The following is a 20866-nucleotide window of genomic DNA, read 5'->3' on the forward strand; positions in this document are numbered from 1 at the left end:
GCACTGCACAACTGCCGATATATGGCGAGGGGTATCGGGCCCCGCGATATTTTCAAACGTCGAGTCTTCATCGACACAAAAGCCGGCACCCCTTCCTCTCTTTCATAGCTCGCAAAATGATGAACCACGTCACGTTTTGGTTGTAGTGGTCGTAAAAAATTTGAATGCGTCGATAAGAGCGACGACAAGTTGAAATGTATGGGTATTACTTTGCACAGACTGTAAAGGTTTTCTACATAAAGATGAGAAGGTTCTTCTCATTTAAATCAACCGGCAATAATGCCGTTATATGACAATGTTCGTCCGCATAATTACAATTTTACATACTCTGTGACGCAACTATTTGTAACTTAATTCACCTATTCGTTAGCGGTATCTTGGATTTCAATTACGATCTCAAGTAGTGTGATTCGCAATGTATGTACGATAGATCGGAACGTATACCTATCTACAATTTAGCTATCATAATAAGGTGCAGGCAGTTAAGAAGTTACCTCGATACAGAAATGCTCTGCCTCTCTATGCGATATTTTGTTAATCTATTTACTGAGATTATACATATACTCAAGTGTCGCGTACTGTAAGGATAAAACAAATACCGGAATAGTGAACAGTCACCGCACAGTAAACGGGAAAAGAATTCATTCAATTTTGTTGTTGATTTAGGGATTCAAAATTAAATTCATTCATGTTATACTTTATTACTCTTGCTCCAAGTGGAAATTTAATATTTCTCAAGAATTGGATCGAATTTTAATTCCGCTACAAATTAGAATAGACAAGAAATCGGGAAAGTCCAACCAGAACACCGATGGGTCTACCGTTCTTTGAAGCATAACCAAGCTCATCGGATCTACCATAGGTATGTTCCATAGAAAACTAATCACCGTAATGTATTTCGCGTAGTGTCTCTATAGTGTATACCAAAATGTAATCCTAGTCTATAATATATTCGTTATACATCATATTATATCTGCTTGGCAAAATATTTTTGTGATCACAATTTACACGTCTGAGGGTTCGTGTAATCGAGAAATAATTTAGAGAGAGCCTATACTACGGTCCCCGCAATGTTATACGTCGTATCCATTTAATACGTGTGATATACCAGCACGTGTCAATTTTGTCAAGCAACTTACCAATTTGTAAGTCTGTACAATCGTGCAACGTATGTCACATAAGTCCTAGAAAGTGTTTTTTATTCACGTGGCTCATTCGAATTAAGCAATTGCAAATATGAACAACTGTTAGCGCGAACGTTCGCGCGTAGAAGTTAGATCGTTTACGACGCAGGCCTTCTTGGCAGTGCTGGATTGGCTGCGATTATCGATGACGTTGCTTAAGCTGGTGCAAATGTAGGTAAATATTTGAAATAGCGCAAGTATTTTAGCAGCTGTGGAATACAGGGAATCTACTCTTACGGCCAGGCATCGCGCGTCGCTTCGAATGGTATTTCACGCGGAATTATAAATTTCTGGTCTTCCGAGTAAAGCGAAAGCCTTCGAAAGCGCGCGTGCGCACTTAAAGAGATATGAAGTTGCGACGTTGCCAAGTATCGGCGAACCGTACGTGTCTGACCCCAGAACGGCGGGTAGGGGTACGTCGTCGATGGAGCCGCGAGATACTCGTTGCGGGTTTTAGGTGACGTTGAGCGTCCGACGGCATCAATCCGTAGAATAGTATTATTCAACGTCAACTGGATATCGGATAGACAACGGGCTTTTCGCCGTCTTTAAAACCGTGGCGAGTAACGGTGAGTTCAAATACGTATACTGGAAATAATATTTAATTTGCAGAACTTCATTCAGAAAATTATCACAACACTCTCTCTAATAGTAACCTAAGAATAATTGATTATTTTCATGCCCGTGGATGAGGAAAATATCTTTTATTTCGGATCACGTTGTTCCAAACAAACGAGGAGTTGAACTCTAATCGAGCAGCTGACGTACTTCGATGATTTCGAAACAAACAATTCATATGCACTATTTACACATATCGATCCGAAGCGCTGATTAAGGCGCGAAATACGGGGGACGCGTCACGGTTCAAATTTTGAATTCATACAAATATTCGATTCCTTGCAGGAAGAAGCAAGAGAAATGGCGATAAAGAAAATCTGTTGCATCGGAGCTGGGTACGTCGGTGGACCCACCTGCAGCGTGATTGCCTTGAAATGTTCCGACATCACCGTGACGGTTGTCGATAAGAGCAAGGAAAGAATAGCGCAGTGGAATTCGGAGAAACTGCCGATTTACGAGCCCGGCTTGGACGAGGTAGTCGGCAAATGCCGGGGGAAAAATCTCTTTTTTTCGACGGATATAGAGACGGGAATAAAGGAAGCAGATTTGATATTCATTTCCGTCAATACGCCTACGAAAACGTTCGGCAATGGTAGAGGCAGAGCCGCCGATTTGAAGTACGTCGAAAGCGCGGCTCGAATGATAGCGGAAATCGCAACTGGGGACAAAATAGTTGTTGAAAAGAGCACGGTGCCGGTACGTGCTGCCGAGAGTATTTTAAATATTCTCAGGGCGAATCACAGGCCAGGTGTGTCGTATCAGGTAATTTTTACTCCCATTCTCAGACACGACACAGCAGTGGTTCTAGACACTGCGAACGATTCGCTATATCTGTGTAAAAGATAACGTCCTGCACGCAAAATTGATTACACACTTCAATTCACAGGAGGCAAAGTTCTATAATTCGATGAAATCACCGCATTTCAGATTCTCTCAAATCCGGAATTCCTGGCCGAGGGAACAGCCATCGACGACCTGGTGAATGCCGATCGAGTATTGATCGGAGGTGAGAATTCGCCCGAAGGTCACGCAGCGATAGAAGAACTTTGCAAGGTCTACGAGCGCTGGATACCCAGAGCAAATATATTGACAACGAATACTTGGAGTTCAGAATTGTCGAAACTGGTTGGTAACGTTGCGATAACTCCACAATACCACGAAAATCCATCACTTTTTTTGATTGAACAGCTGTGATCGTGGTAGAATCGATTTGTTTAATCCACGTATATCTACGCAACTGATATCTGCTTCAACGAACGTGAAAACATTACAATTATCAGTAGACAGATGTATGCCAACATTTTTTAACGTATTCGTTGCCTCGTTCACGTCTCTTCTATGCTTACGATATGAAACACAGTTGAGTATTTCAAAATGCAACCTTCGACGCGTTCGCTGCAATATACCATACAACGACCTTCAGCCCGTCCTAACTCACAGCTGGTGCTAACTAACTTTGAATCTATCACTCTATAGGCGGCAAATGCATTCCTGGCCCAACGAATTTCTAGCATTAATTCGCTATCCGCCGTATGCGAAGCGACAGGTGCGGACGTCTCCGAGGTCGCACGGGCCGTTGGCTGGGATTCGCGAATAGGATCGAAGTTCCTGCAGGCATCGGTTGGATTCGGAGGTTCCTGTTTCCAGAAAGACATTTTAAACCTGGTATATATTTGCGAGTGTCTCAACCTTCCCGAGGTAGCGGCGTACTGGCAGCAAGTAATAGACATGAACGAGTACCAGAAGTCCCGGTTTTCCGCCAAAGTGATCGAGTCACTCTTCAACACCGTTACCGACAAACAGATCGCCATGCTTGGCTTCGCATTTAAGAAGAATACCGGGGACACCAGAGAGTCACCCGCGATCCACGTCGCCAAGACATTACTCGACGAGGGAGCGAAGCTCCACATATACGATCCGAAGGTGATAAAATGATAAAAGGAAATACCTCTCCAATTTCAGTTACCTTCAGTTCTCACCTAAAAATCCCTCTACGGGCTGCGCGTGAACTTTAATTCATATATACATAATACAGGTAGAGGAGTCCCAAATAATGGAGGATTTGACTCATCCGAGTGTCACCGACCACCCGGAGAACATCAAGAGGCACGTCAGTATCTACAGGGACGCTTATTCCGCGACGAAGGACACTCACGCAATTGTGCTTTGCACCGAGTGGGATGAGTTTATGGTAACTATTAGTATTCGCGACGTTGCATTGCCGGAGGTGTGCACCTACGTATACGTATACATACGTTAACATTGATCTGCGTTTTATCGATTCAACGCGATTACGTTACAGGCCTTGGACTATGAAAAGATTTACGCCGGAATGATGAAGCCGGCGTACATATTCGACGGGCGGAAGATACTGGACCACAACGCGTTGCAAAGAATCGGTTTTATCGTACAGACTATTGGTAAAAAGTTGGCTAGAACGGCTGTCTCCAGATCGTGGGGCAGTCAAAGTCAGATGTGAATTGCGACGAGATATATTTACTACGGAACTTGACTGCAGGCTTTTCAGCCGTGAAGAGCTTGCTGAAGATTTGGTGCTTAACATAATTTTCACTCAATTGAAGAAACTTGATGAGACGTGACACAGTGCGGCAAAGCAGTTTCCCGAAATTTCACGTGATTCGTGGTGGGGGGAAGGCCGTTTCCTTACGATTTATGTAAAGAAATTCCTTAACTATAAGCAGCCCAATACTGCCTCAACTGAATTGCAGCTGTATCAAAGTAGTACGAAATTATTGACGCCTGCTGCGGTGGGATTTTTTTTTAATTCATAACTACATGACTCCATCATCGTATAACATTGAGTATTAGACTCGGTTGCCGCTACGAATTACGCAGACTATACAAATTGATGAATACGGATTTTTAATTATATTCTAACGATTTAACCAGCTGCGCATGCTTGCTGAAAACTCAATTTCCTATCAATATTGGTGAGAATGCCTGGGAGTTACATATAGCGACAGGTTTGAACTCGAATAAGGTAGTTACCGGTATAAAGTTTTTAAGCCCAGTATTTATATTATATAAGTCCAATATTCCGGTTAAATGAGACTTTTATTAAACAAGCTCATGTTTCTCTCAAGTTATGCCGACAGACTGGTCGTTGTGTCGGTTTATTTTATCACTTCCGACGGTAATAAACTGGAGCCATCGGTAATATTTTCGTACGTGCGTGGGTTAGTGATATTCCGATCAGAAGTATTAATGGAATCCGCATTTACAAATTATTAGGAAATGCAGAAAGCAATAATTATAAAATAAGTAAGTATAGGAGTTGAATTTTGTATTGAAAAGGGACGATTGCAGAATGATGGGATATCGAATAATTAAGTCTTACTACTTATACATCTTCAAATCCAATAAATTATTTTACGGATACACAATAATCGTTTAAATGGTGCTACAAATATTGCGAATTATACGAATGATTCATACCGCATGACGTATACGTATACGTGAGTATGATATATCATGTATCGTAGATGGATCGAAAATCGGCCACGCTTTTAGTCCATATATTTTTTACAAATAGAATATATTAAATATATTTGATAAACAACTACATCAACCGCGCGTTGCAGTTTTTGACAACATCCTTTGCTTCTAGAAATGTACCGAGGTGGCAAAAACGCGTGGCCGCATAAATACTGCATTGTTGAACTAGCGATTTCCGATAGTTAGCAAGAATTGCTATTGTGTTTTCGATTTTTGTGAAGACAGCATCAATGCCGATGAATATATACCGAAAATGAATACTTAAAGCGTATCCATTATCTACGTGAATCATATTGCTGACACAGCTTGCAGTGTTGTAGATATGAATTCGCTGGAAACGAATATACGAAATTTTTTACGGTATATTACAATAATTTTCCTTCGGTAGTGAAGTTTTTACTCAAAACATGTGGATTATCTAGTTGCGGTGCAGATTTCGTGCACGAATGCAGATGATTATGGGCTCTTCGTGCAATGAGCAATTTGTCGATACCTTGGACATTCGGCACTGTATCGGCATCTCTTTCTGGTTCGCCCGAGTAAAAAAGACATTGAGGTAAGGTAAGAGGACATGCATACGGAATCATGCAAATTTTTTAATATCGCACAACCGAACGACGTCAACAAAATCGACGGTCTTTTTTCCAGGTCTGGAAACACTAGGTGCAGGTGGGGCTGAACCGCTTGGCGATGCTGATCTTATCGTTCATAGTTTGGCCGTTGAGGGCGTTGATCTCGACGGGTGTTGTTTCGATTGTGATTTTCTGGGACTTTCAGCGTTGATAACTCACCTTGGTGACTTTCGCGATCATACGCTGTCTTACATTTCGGAGCAGTGCAAGATTTCGGCGTGTTTTGTTAATTTGTTACATCAATCCAAGATTGGATCGCGACACCGTTGCATAGGTGGCGACTTTCGTGGTCTTGGATAAAAGTATCATTTCGGATTCGCCGAGCAGTCGTCCACCCCCACCAGAAAAAGAACTTTGAGTCAATGCCACTCTCTGGGTAGCACGTCTCGACTCTCGTGCCAACGAGCGTGTCATGGCGTCGTGTCACAACCGCTTAACACTTGCACGACAGGTTTACCTCGGATGTGAAAGTCGTAAGTAAACTCGGTTGAAATACGCGTGACAAAAGATAACCGGTGGTGGATCCATGAACATGAGGGATAAACGGACGTGGCCCAGTGCGAAAGGGATCGTCGTTAAAATATCGAAGGTGACTTAATGCGGACTTGATATAGTATATACGCTTGCAAACTAGGCTGGGCCTATTTTGCAGAAAATGGCTGCGAACTGTTCGCAAAATCGAGTGAATAACAATTTCACGTAACCTGTATCAGTATCGCAAACGCCGTGGACGACAGGAATGACAACCGGCGTTATGATGATCGAAATGTGAACAAGTGTTGTACTATTAAGGGAGCGAGAAGAGCGATGAGATTGTGTTAAGTGGCGTGCATTATTGTTATTTAGCGATGATGAAAAGTGTTACGGCGTGCAAGACGACGGGTCTGCTGGTTGCGCTGGCGCTCGTGTGTTTACTTCAAACATGCTTCGTAAATGGTATGCAAAAGACTTCGTCATTTCTCAATACTTTCCATGTATATTGTATAGGTACCCTTGAGAATCACTGTGACGTCGATTTAGGCGGATCAAGGGAGAAGAACAAACCGAGGAACGTCGATTTAACTGCCAAGTTGGCCATACATATCACTCGTCCGTTGTCCGACCCTTCGTAAATGTCCCACCTCCCTCCCCCCCTCCCCCCCCCCCCTCAATCTCTCTCTCTCTCTCTCTCTCTCTCTCTCTCTCCATCTTTCTGTTTACACAGCAACTCTACCGAATTAAATCAATATTGCGCAAAAAGCATCATCTGCTTTATCTTGATGTACGCTATGCATGTTTTATTGCTCAATTTTCATCCTTATCAACGATTAATATCAATAAATAAGCAGAGCAGCAAACCCGATTACCCCACACTGCTCCGAAACAACTCGACCGGGTGATATACATGCACGTGCATAAATATTACACGATCCCACTGTGTCAGCTAGCCCTGCACATCGCATCGCTGCACCGGCAATATATATACATACGTATGTACATGCAATTGCACACGTACGTCAATTACGTGACACGACCCAATTTGTCGTTTTAGCTCTATCATCTGGATCGCCCTTTACTTTTTAATCTCATACGATATCCCTCCGCTATCTTGCTATTGAAACGTGCCTTGAGTATTTTGGAGAAGTACAATATTCGCGGGCGTTGGCACGGATGTAAAAAAGAAAACGAAAAACCAATCAATCTGAGAAACGACTGTATTATTTTTTAATTCCCTTAAGATGCGGCACCACCGACGAATCACCTGAAGGATAGCTCCGTTTACCCAGATTCGTCGATCTCTTGTCAAACACGGAGAAAGAAAAAAAAAATCGTAAATCGAATCTCAAATATTGTAACGACACTAGGGGAGAGTCCAAGGGTTTGTTGTGGCGTCGTCGCCGCTATGCACGAATCTATCAATGTTCTTACATTGCGTGTCCAAACGTGTCACAGGTAGACGACAGATCACGATGACGATGTTCCGCCTACATCGCACGTGGTTTTCTAGGTTTTCGCCGAGTCGAAGCATCAAACGTCTCGCATGGAACGCAGGAAGAACGAATAGGTATAATCCGCGTTGTCGTCAGTTTCGTCACTATTCCGCGGTATGCGAAGCATCCATCTTACGCTGGATCCAGGTACGCGCCGAATCCTCTGCATAAGCGTTTCCTCGGGCTGATTGTGAGGTGGGGCCTCTTTGTAATAAGTTGTCGGTGCGAGGTCGGAATGGGTAAAAGAGATGAATAAAGAGGGGGACCCGAATGTAGGCGTGCGCTAATGACGTGAATTAAACTCGTTTTGTTAAGTCGTTATGGCATGCTTCGCGAGTTGCCCCAGGCAGCGGCCAAGACAAATAATCTACCGGGTGATATTCTCGAGCCGAATAGAAATAACAGTCCATGTCCCATCGTGGCAATATTTTTCTTCTCTTTTATTTTTCTTCCTTACGCCTCTCCAATCCCCTACAAGGAACTGCAGCCTGCAAGGACCGCCAAGGTGCGTCCCTCCGTGTCGAGAGAGGGGAACGGCACGCAGGGTGCAACGGCTCACGATCATGGGGCTTACGGCGATCGAAACGTGCCAAGTTGCGGACGTGCGTTCCTTACTCCGACGAAAGAGAATAAGAAACTCGACGTGTCTAGTCGTGACCCGGCGGTAACGACGACGATACACACGCACGTACACCTTCCTGGGTTACCCTGAATACCTGATAAAGCCGGGTAAAGCTACTAACTAAAATACGCATACTCTCGTCGCATCGCCGAATCGTTAAAATTGCGCGGGATGGGCATGACAGTGGGGTTATCGACGTGTTTCAACCCGCCGGAGAACCGACGCACCTGCCGTTCAAATATACTAGCCGCCTTGCAGAGCGGCAGACTCCTGAGCTTACATTGTCGAGATCTGTAAGAACTAAACTGGCTAACCGGAAATGACGTGTGAATCGCTTATGTTAGATCTCTCGCATTAGCCGAGGCGCACCACCACACCGGCGGTCCGTTCCTCCTCGGTCCTTCCTTCTCCTCCTCCTCCCCCTCCTCCTGCTCCCCCCTCGTTTCCCCTCGCCGAGCCGGCACGGTGAACGGACAAAGGTGTAGAACCTTGAAAGAGACGTGCACAAACGGGTAGCGGGATAATAACTAGCACTTAGTATTGCAAATAATTTAACATCAATACGTACACGTTTACCTGTACGTATTCTTAAAATGAAATTCTATGCACGCGAGTCTACCAAAAAATACACGTACGTGGTTTACATGTATGCGTTCTGTGTACGTATATGCTCCTTTAAGTCGAAACTGGCGACGTGTGTGGGTGACGAACGAAGGTTAAATGCAGCAAGAAGGTTGACTTGCTGTACCACGGTGAACCACGAGGTTGGAGTTAATAACGTTATCGTAACGAAACATTGGGGAACAAAATCACTATTTTCGTTAACTTACAATGATTTTTAACGAACTAAAATTTGGAAATATCAGTGCGTTTTGGTTTATTACGGCTTACTGAATTTCAGACAATTACAAAATCGCGAAATAACGGGTTTTTCCTCAGCAAATTCAATTAAAAAATCTCCTATTCCTACCTTTAAATCTCCACACAATGAATCACACCAGCCGTTTATTTCGCTGTCAAGGTAGCAAGGGGCACTTGCTACTTTTTGGTAGGTCCTCTACTCCTATTTTCCATGTAACATGGGTATACGCAAAAAGCAATAAATCGTAACGTAAGTATACCTAAACACACGGGTATCAGAAATAAGTCTCATCACGTGTAACACGCTGTTTGCACGATTTATCTCACTGCGAAAGACGAAGACAGGATGCGAGGAGGGAATCATGTCACGTAATACTTGCTGGACTGAAGATAACTTTATCCACTTGAAGTGGATTGTGTTACAATGTTACAAAATGCACTTTTCTCGTTGAGGAGGTGGCGGAAGAAGAAGAAGAAGAAGAAGGGAACGGGTGGCGGCGACAAGGAGTCTTCTTCTTCTTCCTTTTCTTATTCTTCTTTGGTTGTTGTTTGTTCGCGGCATTCGCATTACGAAAGTCCAGCGAACGAACCGTTGGCTCTCTGCACATGTGTCGCCAGGTGAAACTGAATAGCCATGCAATACGGATTGGAGGAGTGAAGGAGTGTAAGATATTATATAATCACACGGAGGAAGCGTAAGAAATTAAGTCACGCGAGCAGCGGCTAGCGATAATGTCTTCATGCAATTGAATTCAATTATTCACTCCGTGGTACAGCGGTAACGGGAGAGCTTACATACGTATGCTTACTCGCATCGCCACTTTAATTAATTTTATAATTTACTCGTCGCTCGTTTACATCGCTATACGGCACGTCAAAACCATACCGTGTTCCTCTTCGCTCTGCTATCCCGTCGAATTGTGACATGCGGTTATCGGATATTATCGTATAATTAATTCAATCTCATACTTCATCTTTCTTTTCTTATTTCTTCTCCACTATATGCATAATGCATATACATAAGTATAATATGTTTATATTTACGTATAACGCTTCGATAACAACCTCGACTTGTTACACCTCGTGCAAGTGACCACGCGATGGGTTAAGAAATGGAAACGGTTGCCAGCTCAGCACGTCGATCCGTATTACAGGCACTCGGGGGTAACCTTAGACCGTGGAGTAGGTATAAGGTTCGTGTGTACAACGTACAATTTATCCAAGGACAAGTCCGAAGGATGTGGGTATAGGACGCCGCTGCAAGTAACGTATACAACGTGAACTCATACCTCCGTGCTTGCGACGCGCGACGCGTCGTTTATTACGGCCTACGTCTTATCTCGAAAATGCATACATTGGTACGCGTTGAATACACAAATTCATTTGCGTACGTAAATTAGCTATAACGTATGTTGCACACATATGTCTATGCGAAGTATAAAATACATGCGGACGCCTGCGTCAACAGAGATGTACAACGGGAATGGATTTTGTACGACGGTATATCGTCGATTCCTGTCGATGCTTCGCAGATTTCAATTCACCTCTCGATGTTTCGATTTTTTATCACCAAGCCTCGATGACTCATAAAGAGTCTTGTTGTTGACAAGTGGTTACGAAAACACTCGACTCTCAGAGATAACAAGTTTTTATCTCGACTTTCGTCCGCAGTACGTATAGAACACTTTCAGGTTATGTATGTATGTATGTACGTACGTAGCCGCAACGTATCACGTTAATTGCCATAGGAATCCCGAAAAATTATTGATCACTGAATTGTATTTATCATAATTGAATTTTGTAGCATTCAGGGTGACCGCGTACTGACAACATCGATCGAACCGTCATCAATGATCGAATTATCCAAGAGTAGTTGATTTCTAGGCTGTACCATATTTGCCAGACCCCCAAATCGGAGCTCGACGTTCGCTTCGATCATTGCAGAGGATTTCTCGATGTAATATCAAACTTTTGACACTCTTCGGAAGATGTACAATACTCATTGAGATTGATCAGACTACGCGTTCAATATAGCTCATACGTAATGTCTATTACAGTGCCGTTGTGCAACAAATGTGAGACAGTTTTGCGCCGAACTAGACATATTTTTTGGGAGGAAAATTTTTTCGGTGGACGATATCGTCCCGACCAACTCGGCGATAGAATGTCATTACAAGGTAAAGGCCGTGGAGGGAGTCGCAAGTCGTAAAGCATGCGCGCGTGGATAAGGTGGCTAGGCTGGCTGCCGGATGGATGGATGGTTGGAGCGTAAGTATGCTATGCGTGCGGACACGTGTGCATGCACGCAGTCGGTAGAAAGCAGGACCCTCGCCGCCGCCGGCTGCGGCCGAGGCAGTGGCCTGTCTCTGCGTTCCTCGAGCTATACCTAAAAACAAAATGAGAAGGGAAAAAGTAAAGAGCCGACCTCGCGAGCGACGCGAATGATACCTAGACTAGTCACGACTACTAGCTAGCTGCTACACCAGACCGACAGACAACCCGGAGCGGAGCTGCGGAGGGAAGTAGTTGAGACTAGACTAGACGATCCTATTATTAGGTGCGTCCGGAGATATAGGCGACGACGACGACGACGACGAGGACGACGGATGTTCGTCTCGTCTTGCGGAAGTTTTAAACCAGTTCTGTTATTTCGAGAAGACGCCTCGTGCCGTCCCGTGGCATGTGGATGCACGCCCTGCCGCGACTCACAATCAGCTAACGTAACGATAAGAGGAGGCGGCAACCCCAAATTTCACTTCACAGTCCTCCCCTTCACCCTTGAAGCGCTCACGTCGCACCTGCCGCAAATGTGTGGCTAGTTTTACTCGCCACCTTTCTTTGTTCCACGTAAACTTCATCATTGTTCCAGCTTGTTTCTGTAATCGATCGTTTTTTTCACGAAGCTGAAGCTAGCAGACTGATTGTGAGTTAGTAGCCAAGCGTGTTAAATTTTTTAGAAATGGAAAAATGCAGTTCAATTTTATCCTCATAATTGTATAAGAGTATCGGCGATTCGATGCATTTTCCAAAATTTTTTTTAATTTTTAAACATTCAGCGTAGTTTTTTTTCCACGTGAAAACTTTATACGTGTTACGTGTATGACCGAACCTGCGGTGCATGGAATATATGTATTGTACACATTTTAATGCAAGGATCGAAAACCTGCGATGTTCACAAAAGGCCGGATACATTTTAGAATTTTGACAATATATTTTCTATATAATGCTATTCCGCAGACGAGTCTGATGCCGTATTGGCTTTGTTCTTTTATTCTTTCAGGTCTGAAGTGCCACTGCGACTACTGCAAGGATACGAATTACACGTGCGAGACAGACGGGTACTGCTTTGCAAGTACATCTCTAGATAATGGCGTGAAAACGTATGCCTACAGGTAACGCATCGGAGCAATTTAATTGCTTCAATCTTATTACATACATTGAATTTTACGTTTATATTTACATCATAAATTTACGAATTGAAAACTTCTCGAGAGTATGACACAGCAATAGTGTGTTAGGCATCTATAAATATGATAATATAATGTATACTTGTAGCCATACGACGTTTGCTATATTATATACCATTGCACGGCCTTAACGACGTGTCGATCAAATGTGAAAAGAGAAAGAAAACAAAAGCAGCAAGCATGGATTTGACCATGATATCGGTCGGACTTGATTAATATTTGTACACGATTTCCATTTTTCCGATAACTATAGATTAATAGCGTGTATGTATATCTATGCATACATAGGGTGTGTCGCGGAAGGTCAGCGACAAAGGTCGCAATAACAACGGAGCCATTTAGATGCGATGTTTTTTCTTTATTTAAACTTATTTATTTATTTATTTATTTATTTTTCTTCTCATTCGTCAGTCAATGAGTGCAAGTGGCAATTTGGGCTGATGCATATGTACGTACGTACATTCGGAAAGATTGAATTTCATTTGCTCGTAATAGAGGTGTCTGTAAATTTATCAGTGTCGTGCGTATACATATCTATAAAATTATACATATCGAGAGAACGCTTGATGAAATTTCAAATAAAGTAGGGGCAAAGTGTCGATACTCAAAAAAATTTAATGTTGGAAAGGGATGACATCAATGTCAAAAACGTGAGGAACAATCGAATAAAACGAGCCTAGATTGGCTATTGAACAAAGTTCTTACCGGATTTCTTTAAAAATTTCCGGCGAGTGGCAGCAGGGTCAAAGCGTATCTTATTGTAAGAAAATGCTGCGTTCAAATCTTCGACCGTCCGTTTTCTTGTATCTCCGTGGGGCGTCTGAAGGAAATGGCGGGAACCTTAGAGAAGGTGCGAGGATGGATTGACCGCAGCGAACGAATTGACAATGCTGCAATGGTGAGAATTTTTACGGAAAGTTTCGACGACTGGATGGAGCAATGCCTTGGATAAAAGCCGAGCAACCCTTGAAGGTGTAAAAGCACGACGGAGAATAAACGATTTGAACGCAGCGTTTTTGTAATACTGACAAATCAGCCTCTCGTCATTAAAGGTATAAAGACGTCGTGGCTAATTTGCAGATACATTAAATCATTTTAGACGGAACGTTGGAAGTTTTCCAGAGAATTTTTAGCTATAAGCTTACATATATGATGAAACACCTTTGTAGGTAAATTCAACCTCTCCGAGTGTATTGCACACACATACAACACCGGTGTACGATGCCTCGTATCATTGATGTAATTCGCGTTGCAATTATTTATCATCAATAAATCTATTCCTGCTCTCGATTTACACTCCGTCTACAGAGAATAACTTGGGGTAGAACGAAGGAAGAAGGGGAAAGGGAGGTAGTTGTATCAAAAGAAAAAGACAAAAAAAAAACACGTCAAAGGAAAACAAACGGAAAATTAAGTTCAATTACCCGAGAGAGAAAGAGTGAACGGATCTTATTCACGGAAACCGTACAAAGTTGGCGAAATTGTTTGTACGTTATGGACGGGGGTGGGTGGAGGTTGGGGGTAGCCAAATTAAAGCGAATCAAAATCAGCCCTCATTCGATCGAGTTTAACAATATTCATTTTAGCGTATTATGAAAAAGAATACGCTGTAATAATAAACTGCGCGCGGTGGGTTGTTTAAATTTTTACATTAATATTTTTCAAATTGAAAATTTTTGCTAATGACGACAAGACGATATTATAACATCGAAGGTGTTGAACCTCTTTTTCACTGCAATTACGTACTCGAGTCAAACGAGTCAACCGAAAGACGGGTACCCAGATTTTAATTTTATTTATTTTTTTTCTCTAATGCAAATTCAGACGCTTTTGCACTCTCGCGCGTCCTCGTTCATTTCATACACCTATAGTATTATATATATATACATATATACATACCATATACGTATGTGTTACGTTACCACACGATGCACACTGCATGCGGCAATTTCGAGACCTTCGCACATCGCCGTCGACCCGGCGCATTTGTATACCTGTAAGTAGGTGTTCATACCGTGGCTAATCGAAATTTGACGTGATATCTACGAGAAGTTGCGACGTTGAACGTTTACATTTCGCACCTCGCATGAATGATTAATAATGATTGAAAACCACTCCACTTTCGTTCGCAGCTTCTTCCACCGGGATTAATAAAATTTACTCGAAGCTCGCGTTTGCTCGGCTTGCAGAAATTAATTTCACGTTCAGTAGATACGTAGTACGAATTGTCTGACAATGAGAAGTAGCTGTTTTGTAATAAATCATTCGGTCGTTAATATTGCATTGGTATTACGGACTGTACATCTGTGCCAACGACGAAATTAATTATTTATGCTAATTTCCAATCACCTGCGCAACCACCGTACCATTTATATAGATTATATTCCGTATGCCAAGGTATTTCCACTGACTGTGTCCTGCATTTGCTGATTCGTATCTCTACGCGTCTACATTCAACAAAAACTGCATGTGCCAAAGAAGACCTCAATATCAGAATAAAGGTCGAAATTGTACAGATGAACAGAAAGGGAATTGCTATTATATACATGCAAATTAACATACCTGTGTAAGACGACTCCGTAGCGAAGGCCTCTGATCTCACCTTCGATTGAGCTTCGGTGTATTTCTACGTAACAGATTAAAAGTAAAATGATACCATATCATAAAAGCGTTGGTGAAGTTGAAAATTTTTTTAAAACTGTCGTAAAAATTACTCGAGTAATTAGCTGAAAAATTGGCAATGCAGGAGAGAGCGGAAACAGTTACAAGTGCAAACGGTTAACGGACGGCTAATTATGGCGGGAAATGATTACAAGTTATACACGCATATGTTAAAAGAACAAGGGATCATTGATATTGAGAGATTATACATGTAATACAATGTTGCATCGCGAGCAGAAGTGAGTGAGGCGAGTATGGTAGTGTAAATAACGATTGAATATAATCCCGTAAGGTGCTTCGATCAGGGAAAATGGTATCCGCCAGAGGAACCCGTATTCTGCTCCGACCGAAGGAGAAACAAACAGGCGGTAATATGCTGCAAAACTGATAACTGCAATGCGAATTTAGTTCCGGTTATCTCACCGACCGACTCGCCAAAAATTCCCTCAGGTATTATATTGGATTAGCCATTCAGTGTGCGGCATTTGCGACATAATACATTTACCATCTAACCAAATAGACACATAAATAAATAATATATTCTTACGCAGCAGATTCTTGAATAACAACCACATAATAATATATATTTTCATATTAACTGCACCTATATTATTATTACATATTTCGTACCTTCTGTGTAGTAGTTTTAATTTCACCATTATTACTCATCAGTTCTTCTCTATGAATTTTTTTTTCTCCGTTATACGACGTATTCACGATCTTTTTTTATTCTACTTTTCATTCTGTTTCTTAAATTTTTTTTTCCCCCTCTTTGCGCCGACAAGTCTAACGTTATTCCGCTTGTCGTATCACCTCGGTGTGTTGCAGCGGTGATTTCCGTCAAATCACGCATACGCGAAAATCAAATTATCTCTGGAAGATTTGAATCAAGTTGGATATCGCATATCTGTAACCACCACCGCAACACGTCGTTGGGTTATACATGCAATTCCAGGATATCTTGCAGAGTTACATATTGCTCAGATTTGCCCTGATTAGTTTTTGCAATCTTTCATCGTTTCTTCATTTTCTTTCCTATTGTGAAATTAACATTTACACCACAATGCACCTATAATACCTATAAAATTCTAAACCGAGCACGCGCATCATCTCCAAGACTTCGAACTGGCTACCCCCCGACCGTTACGTTCGTTAATTCACGTGTTATTTTACTTGGTGTTTCGTTGCACGCTGTTTTGGTTTCTTTTCTTTTTTTCCTTTTTTTTTTTGTCATTTTTTTGTTTGAGTTTTGCTGACATTCTTATTTTCCTAGATTATTAGCAAACATTTTGTGTTAATTTTACGCGCGTGAAATACTGCCGAGGTTAGAGATTTACTGCATCAATAATAATTACGAACATTAGTCTTTATGGCTATACAACAACTACTCGAGAAAAAGACACCGATTGCGTGTATACGTATATAGTATATATGCGTGAGAAAGGGAAAAACGAAAGGACATGGTAACAATGGTACCGATGGTATAGCATACATATAATAATAATGATAGTGATCACGATACGCTTCACCGAGATGATGATCCTACCGTTGCTGCAGGCAAGTCCGTGCAGTCGAAGAACGTCGTCGTAAGTACTTGTGTGCAGTGAAGTTGTTGAAGCGGGGTCACAGCCCACTTCGATTTTCCCCCTGCAGATATTTTCGTCTTATTCGTATAAATAATGTGTAAGCCCGCAACATCTTCGACCCCTCGTCTGCATTGTATAGAATAATTACAGATATCTACAAGGTACATACCTATAATCGTGTATTATAGGTGACAGGATGCCTACCTAGGCTGCATACACGTAGACGCACACGCATACATTTACATATAATATATAATCCTAGGTTAGCAAAGATAATAAAAAAGTAAAATCGATCGATGTATTCCATTGAAATTAAAAATGGCGTTGAAGGTGCGTGAATAAACAGCTACCCCCGCAGCAAGCCGAACCGCGGATCTTCTGCTTCACCAGCAACACAATTAACACGACCTTCGTCATCGAGTGCTGCTCCGAGGATTTTTGCAATCGCGGCCGACGACCGCAGCTTCATCCCACATCCCCGACAGGTACAGTTTCCTTCTTCCGACGGAGTTTTTTCACCGAAAGAGTTACGAAACGAAACGGAGGTCGCTCGGTCCTTTTCCGCTCTGCACCCAAATACAACAAAAATTCATTCGCCAATTATTCTATCTTTCTTTTTTTAGTATTCAAACGAATCGCGCCGCCCGTAATATTCGTTCGCCGAGCCATTATTACGCACTGCCAATGAACCGGAATCAATGTGTGATCTACAGTTTTTATATCGCAAGCTTAGTCCTCGAGGTGGCCGGAATCAGCTTCTCAGATATACCTATGACGAATTCTCGGGCACAGCATCCGTTCACTTCGGAGCATCGTGAAACTTGTTATAGATACGTCCTGACAGTCGGCGGTCCGGCTCGGGATGCGACAGCCGTGTAGAACTAAAAAGGAAAGTATCCCACGTCGATCTCTCCGATTTGATTTATTTGGTAATATGTTATAGAAGACCGAGAACTAAGCGACATGTATTTTTTTTCATCTGCCATCAAACGCTTTGAGGGAGTGAAACCACCCTCCAAAGTAAGGCATGTTAAGGGGTGATTTGGCAGTCTTACCCACAAGAACATAATACTTTTTAACCAATCCGGATGAAAAAGTTTTTTCGTAACGAAAAATGAAAAATGTAATTTTCTTAAGGGGACAAAAAAATAAAAAAATGCCAGATCGCCCCTTGACATGCCTTACTTTGAAGGGTGATTTCACCGCTTAATGTGTTTAATGGCAGATAAAAAAATATACGTTCCGCTTAGTTCTTAGTCTGCTATAACATATTACAAAAGAAATCAAATCGAAGAGGTCGATCTGGGATACCTTCCTTGGTAGCATTGACCGTTTTACTTCGCAAGTATGTACTGCGTTCACGTAAAAAAGCTCATGCTGACCCTTTCCCGCGATATCATCACAGCTATGTACGGTTTTAGTTGTACCCTCTCCTATATGTACGGTAAATTATGTCAGACGACGGCCTCGGCACCTCCGTAAGTTTCGAATACTCCCTCGTAAGTATGTACATCGCCAGTTTCGATATCTCTTCGGTCTCCCCATTCTTCAGCGGGAACCCGAAGTCCTCGTGTAATTAGAGGGCCTGGAATACGGTGCTAGCATGAAATTCTCTCTTCTTTACGTGATTTATTTACTTATACACACGTGTACAATGTGCATTATACATTTATACTTACCATATCTACATCTCTGACACCACTGCATATACTGGCTACCCCTAATTATCGTACGTGAGGCATTCCACCCCAAACCGACCTACGTCTTACCCTCACCAACGGCGATTTTATTTATTCTCATAAGTATGCTGTAGAATCTACAAAAATATTATCTTTCACCAAGATATCTTGAACCACGGGTTTGAATTTCACTATTCCCAATAATGCAAAAACCCAATTTTCAAATGAATAACCCTAGTCGATTGGCTTCAAAATTTTCTCATGAGTAATTTGTTGGAAAACGAAAATTTTTACACCAACATTGAAGTAAGCAAGCTTTTGGTTTTGAAGCTACACGCGAAACAAGTAATCAAAGAGTGAGAAAGACCGAATTAAATATAAATTATTCTTTTTCAAATTTATATTCAATTTGATTTTTCTTACTTCTCAATTACTCGTTCTGCCTGCAGATTCTAAACCAACGGCTCACCCGCTTCCATTTTCGGCGCAAAATTTTCGTTTTGCAACAAAGAATTCATGAGCAAAATTCGAAGCCAATCGATTGCGGCTATTCATTCTCAATTTAGTTTTCACGTTTTTGGGAGCAGTAAAAAGCACCAAACCCACGATCCAAAAAATCTTCTCGATCCAAAGAATTTTTTGTCTTGTACACTTTACACCATACTTAAAACTAAAAAAAATCGTCGATGGTGAGGGTGATACGTAGGTCGGGTCGGAGTGGAATGCCTCATATACAAAGTAACATCTATTCATATATGTATATTCACAACACACACACGCAATGAATTTTTTATTCTTCCAACGCACATTCTATACACGTATATACTATATGTACAAACACACACTTATCGTATCTTAGCAAAGCCAAGTGAGGTCGATTCCGATTGCTTTAATATCATAATAGCAGGTCAGAAATAACGAGGTTGGCGTCTCTGACGTCTAACATTCGCCGATTGGACAACGCACGCGGCATCGGCTTGACGCGCCGCTGTCATTGGTCGGAGACTGTCGATGCCAACCTCGTTTCTGACTTGCTGAAACTCAAACTAGGGAGGGTCAAAATCGACCTTACTTGAGCGTACATGTATTTACACTCATTATTCTTATATAATATTCATACTTGCAGATTTGGTGGGCAACTTTCTAAGCGTTTATATTATACATATTACAGTAGCCTACCTATACGTATATTTTATATATTCTTGGCGTGTATTAAAAACATTTCCGAAGTAACCCCTGGTATGTAACGTATCTACCTGCAGATCAAAGCTCAGGCTGCAGAGAAGCCTCCGCAAGGACCTTGGACGGGGGAGTTTTCTGATGAGAAATTTTCATTTCCCTTTTATTCGTGTCGGATTTCACCCGTTAGATCGCATAAATTCTCTGTATAACAGAAGCTCTCTGCAGCCGGCCGTAACCCGCGGGATGATGTACAATCCTTACTTTCTTCTTCACTATTCTTGGCTTTCTCTACGCATGCCATAGCTGTCGCACACATAGAAAATACTTATATAGTACACCCGTAGGTATGCCTGTATGCGATATTATATCATATTGTTATACTGTATATGTGATGTCGATTTTTATGCATTGCCGGCTCGTTGACGTCTTAGCGTATGGATATACATACCTACGTAATACGCACGTCAGCTGGTAGGCGGAAAAATCGGTAGGAGAAAGACGTAAGCATAATCACCACGTCTTTGAACCTTCTTAAGCGATAAGCACACCATGATAGTAGGTATCTACATAAATATACGTGGTCTACTGGGATAACGGCGAAGCGCCTCTCGCTCCTGCACTTTTCTCTAATGGTATCTATGTACGAAAAAAAAAAAAAAAATTACCACGTGGAACTCCACGGAATTGTTCCAATGAATATCAACTATCGATGGGAGAAACGATGTGTCTGCTGCGTCTATTATTCACCGTTTCCGAAACGATCGTGTATGCCTACCTATGCGTTCATGTAAACAGACAGACGTTGTATCGGTATACTTATTATTTAATGGTCGCACTTCTCAGAGACATCAAATATACCACACTCTTCACTACTATTAATAAACTTGA

The 20866-nt window shown here is 42.0% G+C and overlaps 2 protein-coding genes across 5 annotated transcripts in view; both read left to right on the top strand.

The window, feature by feature from the left end:
• Positions 1–1595: 1595 nt before the first annotated feature.
• Positions 1596–5385, top strand: sgl (UDP-glucose 6-dehydrogenase sgl). The gene is made up of 6 exons (XM_046612861.1): positions 1596–1753; positions 2088–2564; positions 2730–2927; positions 3279–3725; positions 3838–3993; positions 4105–5385. The coding sequence occupies exons 2-6, from the start codon at positions 2103–2105 to the stop codon at positions 4279–4281; spliced, it is 1440 nt and encodes a 479-aa protein (XP_046468817.1). The 5' UTR covers positions 1596–1753; positions 2088–2102; the 3' UTR covers positions 4282–5385.
• A 774-nt stretch (positions 5386–6159) lies between these two features.
• Positions 6160–20866, top strand: part of babo (TGF-beta receptor type-1 babo) — a 31630-nt gene continuing 16923 nt past the window's right edge. The window contains exons 1-3 of one of the 4 annotated variants that reach the window (XM_046612859.2): positions 6163–6886; positions 12684–12795; positions 15824–15981. In XM_046612859.2, coding sequence (XP_046468815.1) covers positions 6799–6886; positions 12684–12795; positions 15824–15981 — 358 coding nt within the window. In that variant the 5' untranslated portion in view covers positions 6163–6798. Of the gene's footprint in view, positions 6887–12683; positions 12796–15823; positions 15982–17447; positions 17603–20866 lie in introns of all 4 variants that reach the window. The other 3 variants (XM_046612860.2, XM_046612858.2, XM_046612857.2) reach the window with 3 other exon arrangements.

This window comes from Neodiprion pinetum, chromosome 2 (assembly GCF_021155775.2).
Source record: "Neodiprion pinetum isolate iyNeoPine1 chromosome 2, iyNeoPine1.2, whole genome shotgun sequence".
NCBI lineage: Eukaryota > Metazoa > Arthropoda > Insecta > Hymenoptera > Diprionidae > Neodiprion > Neodiprion pinetum.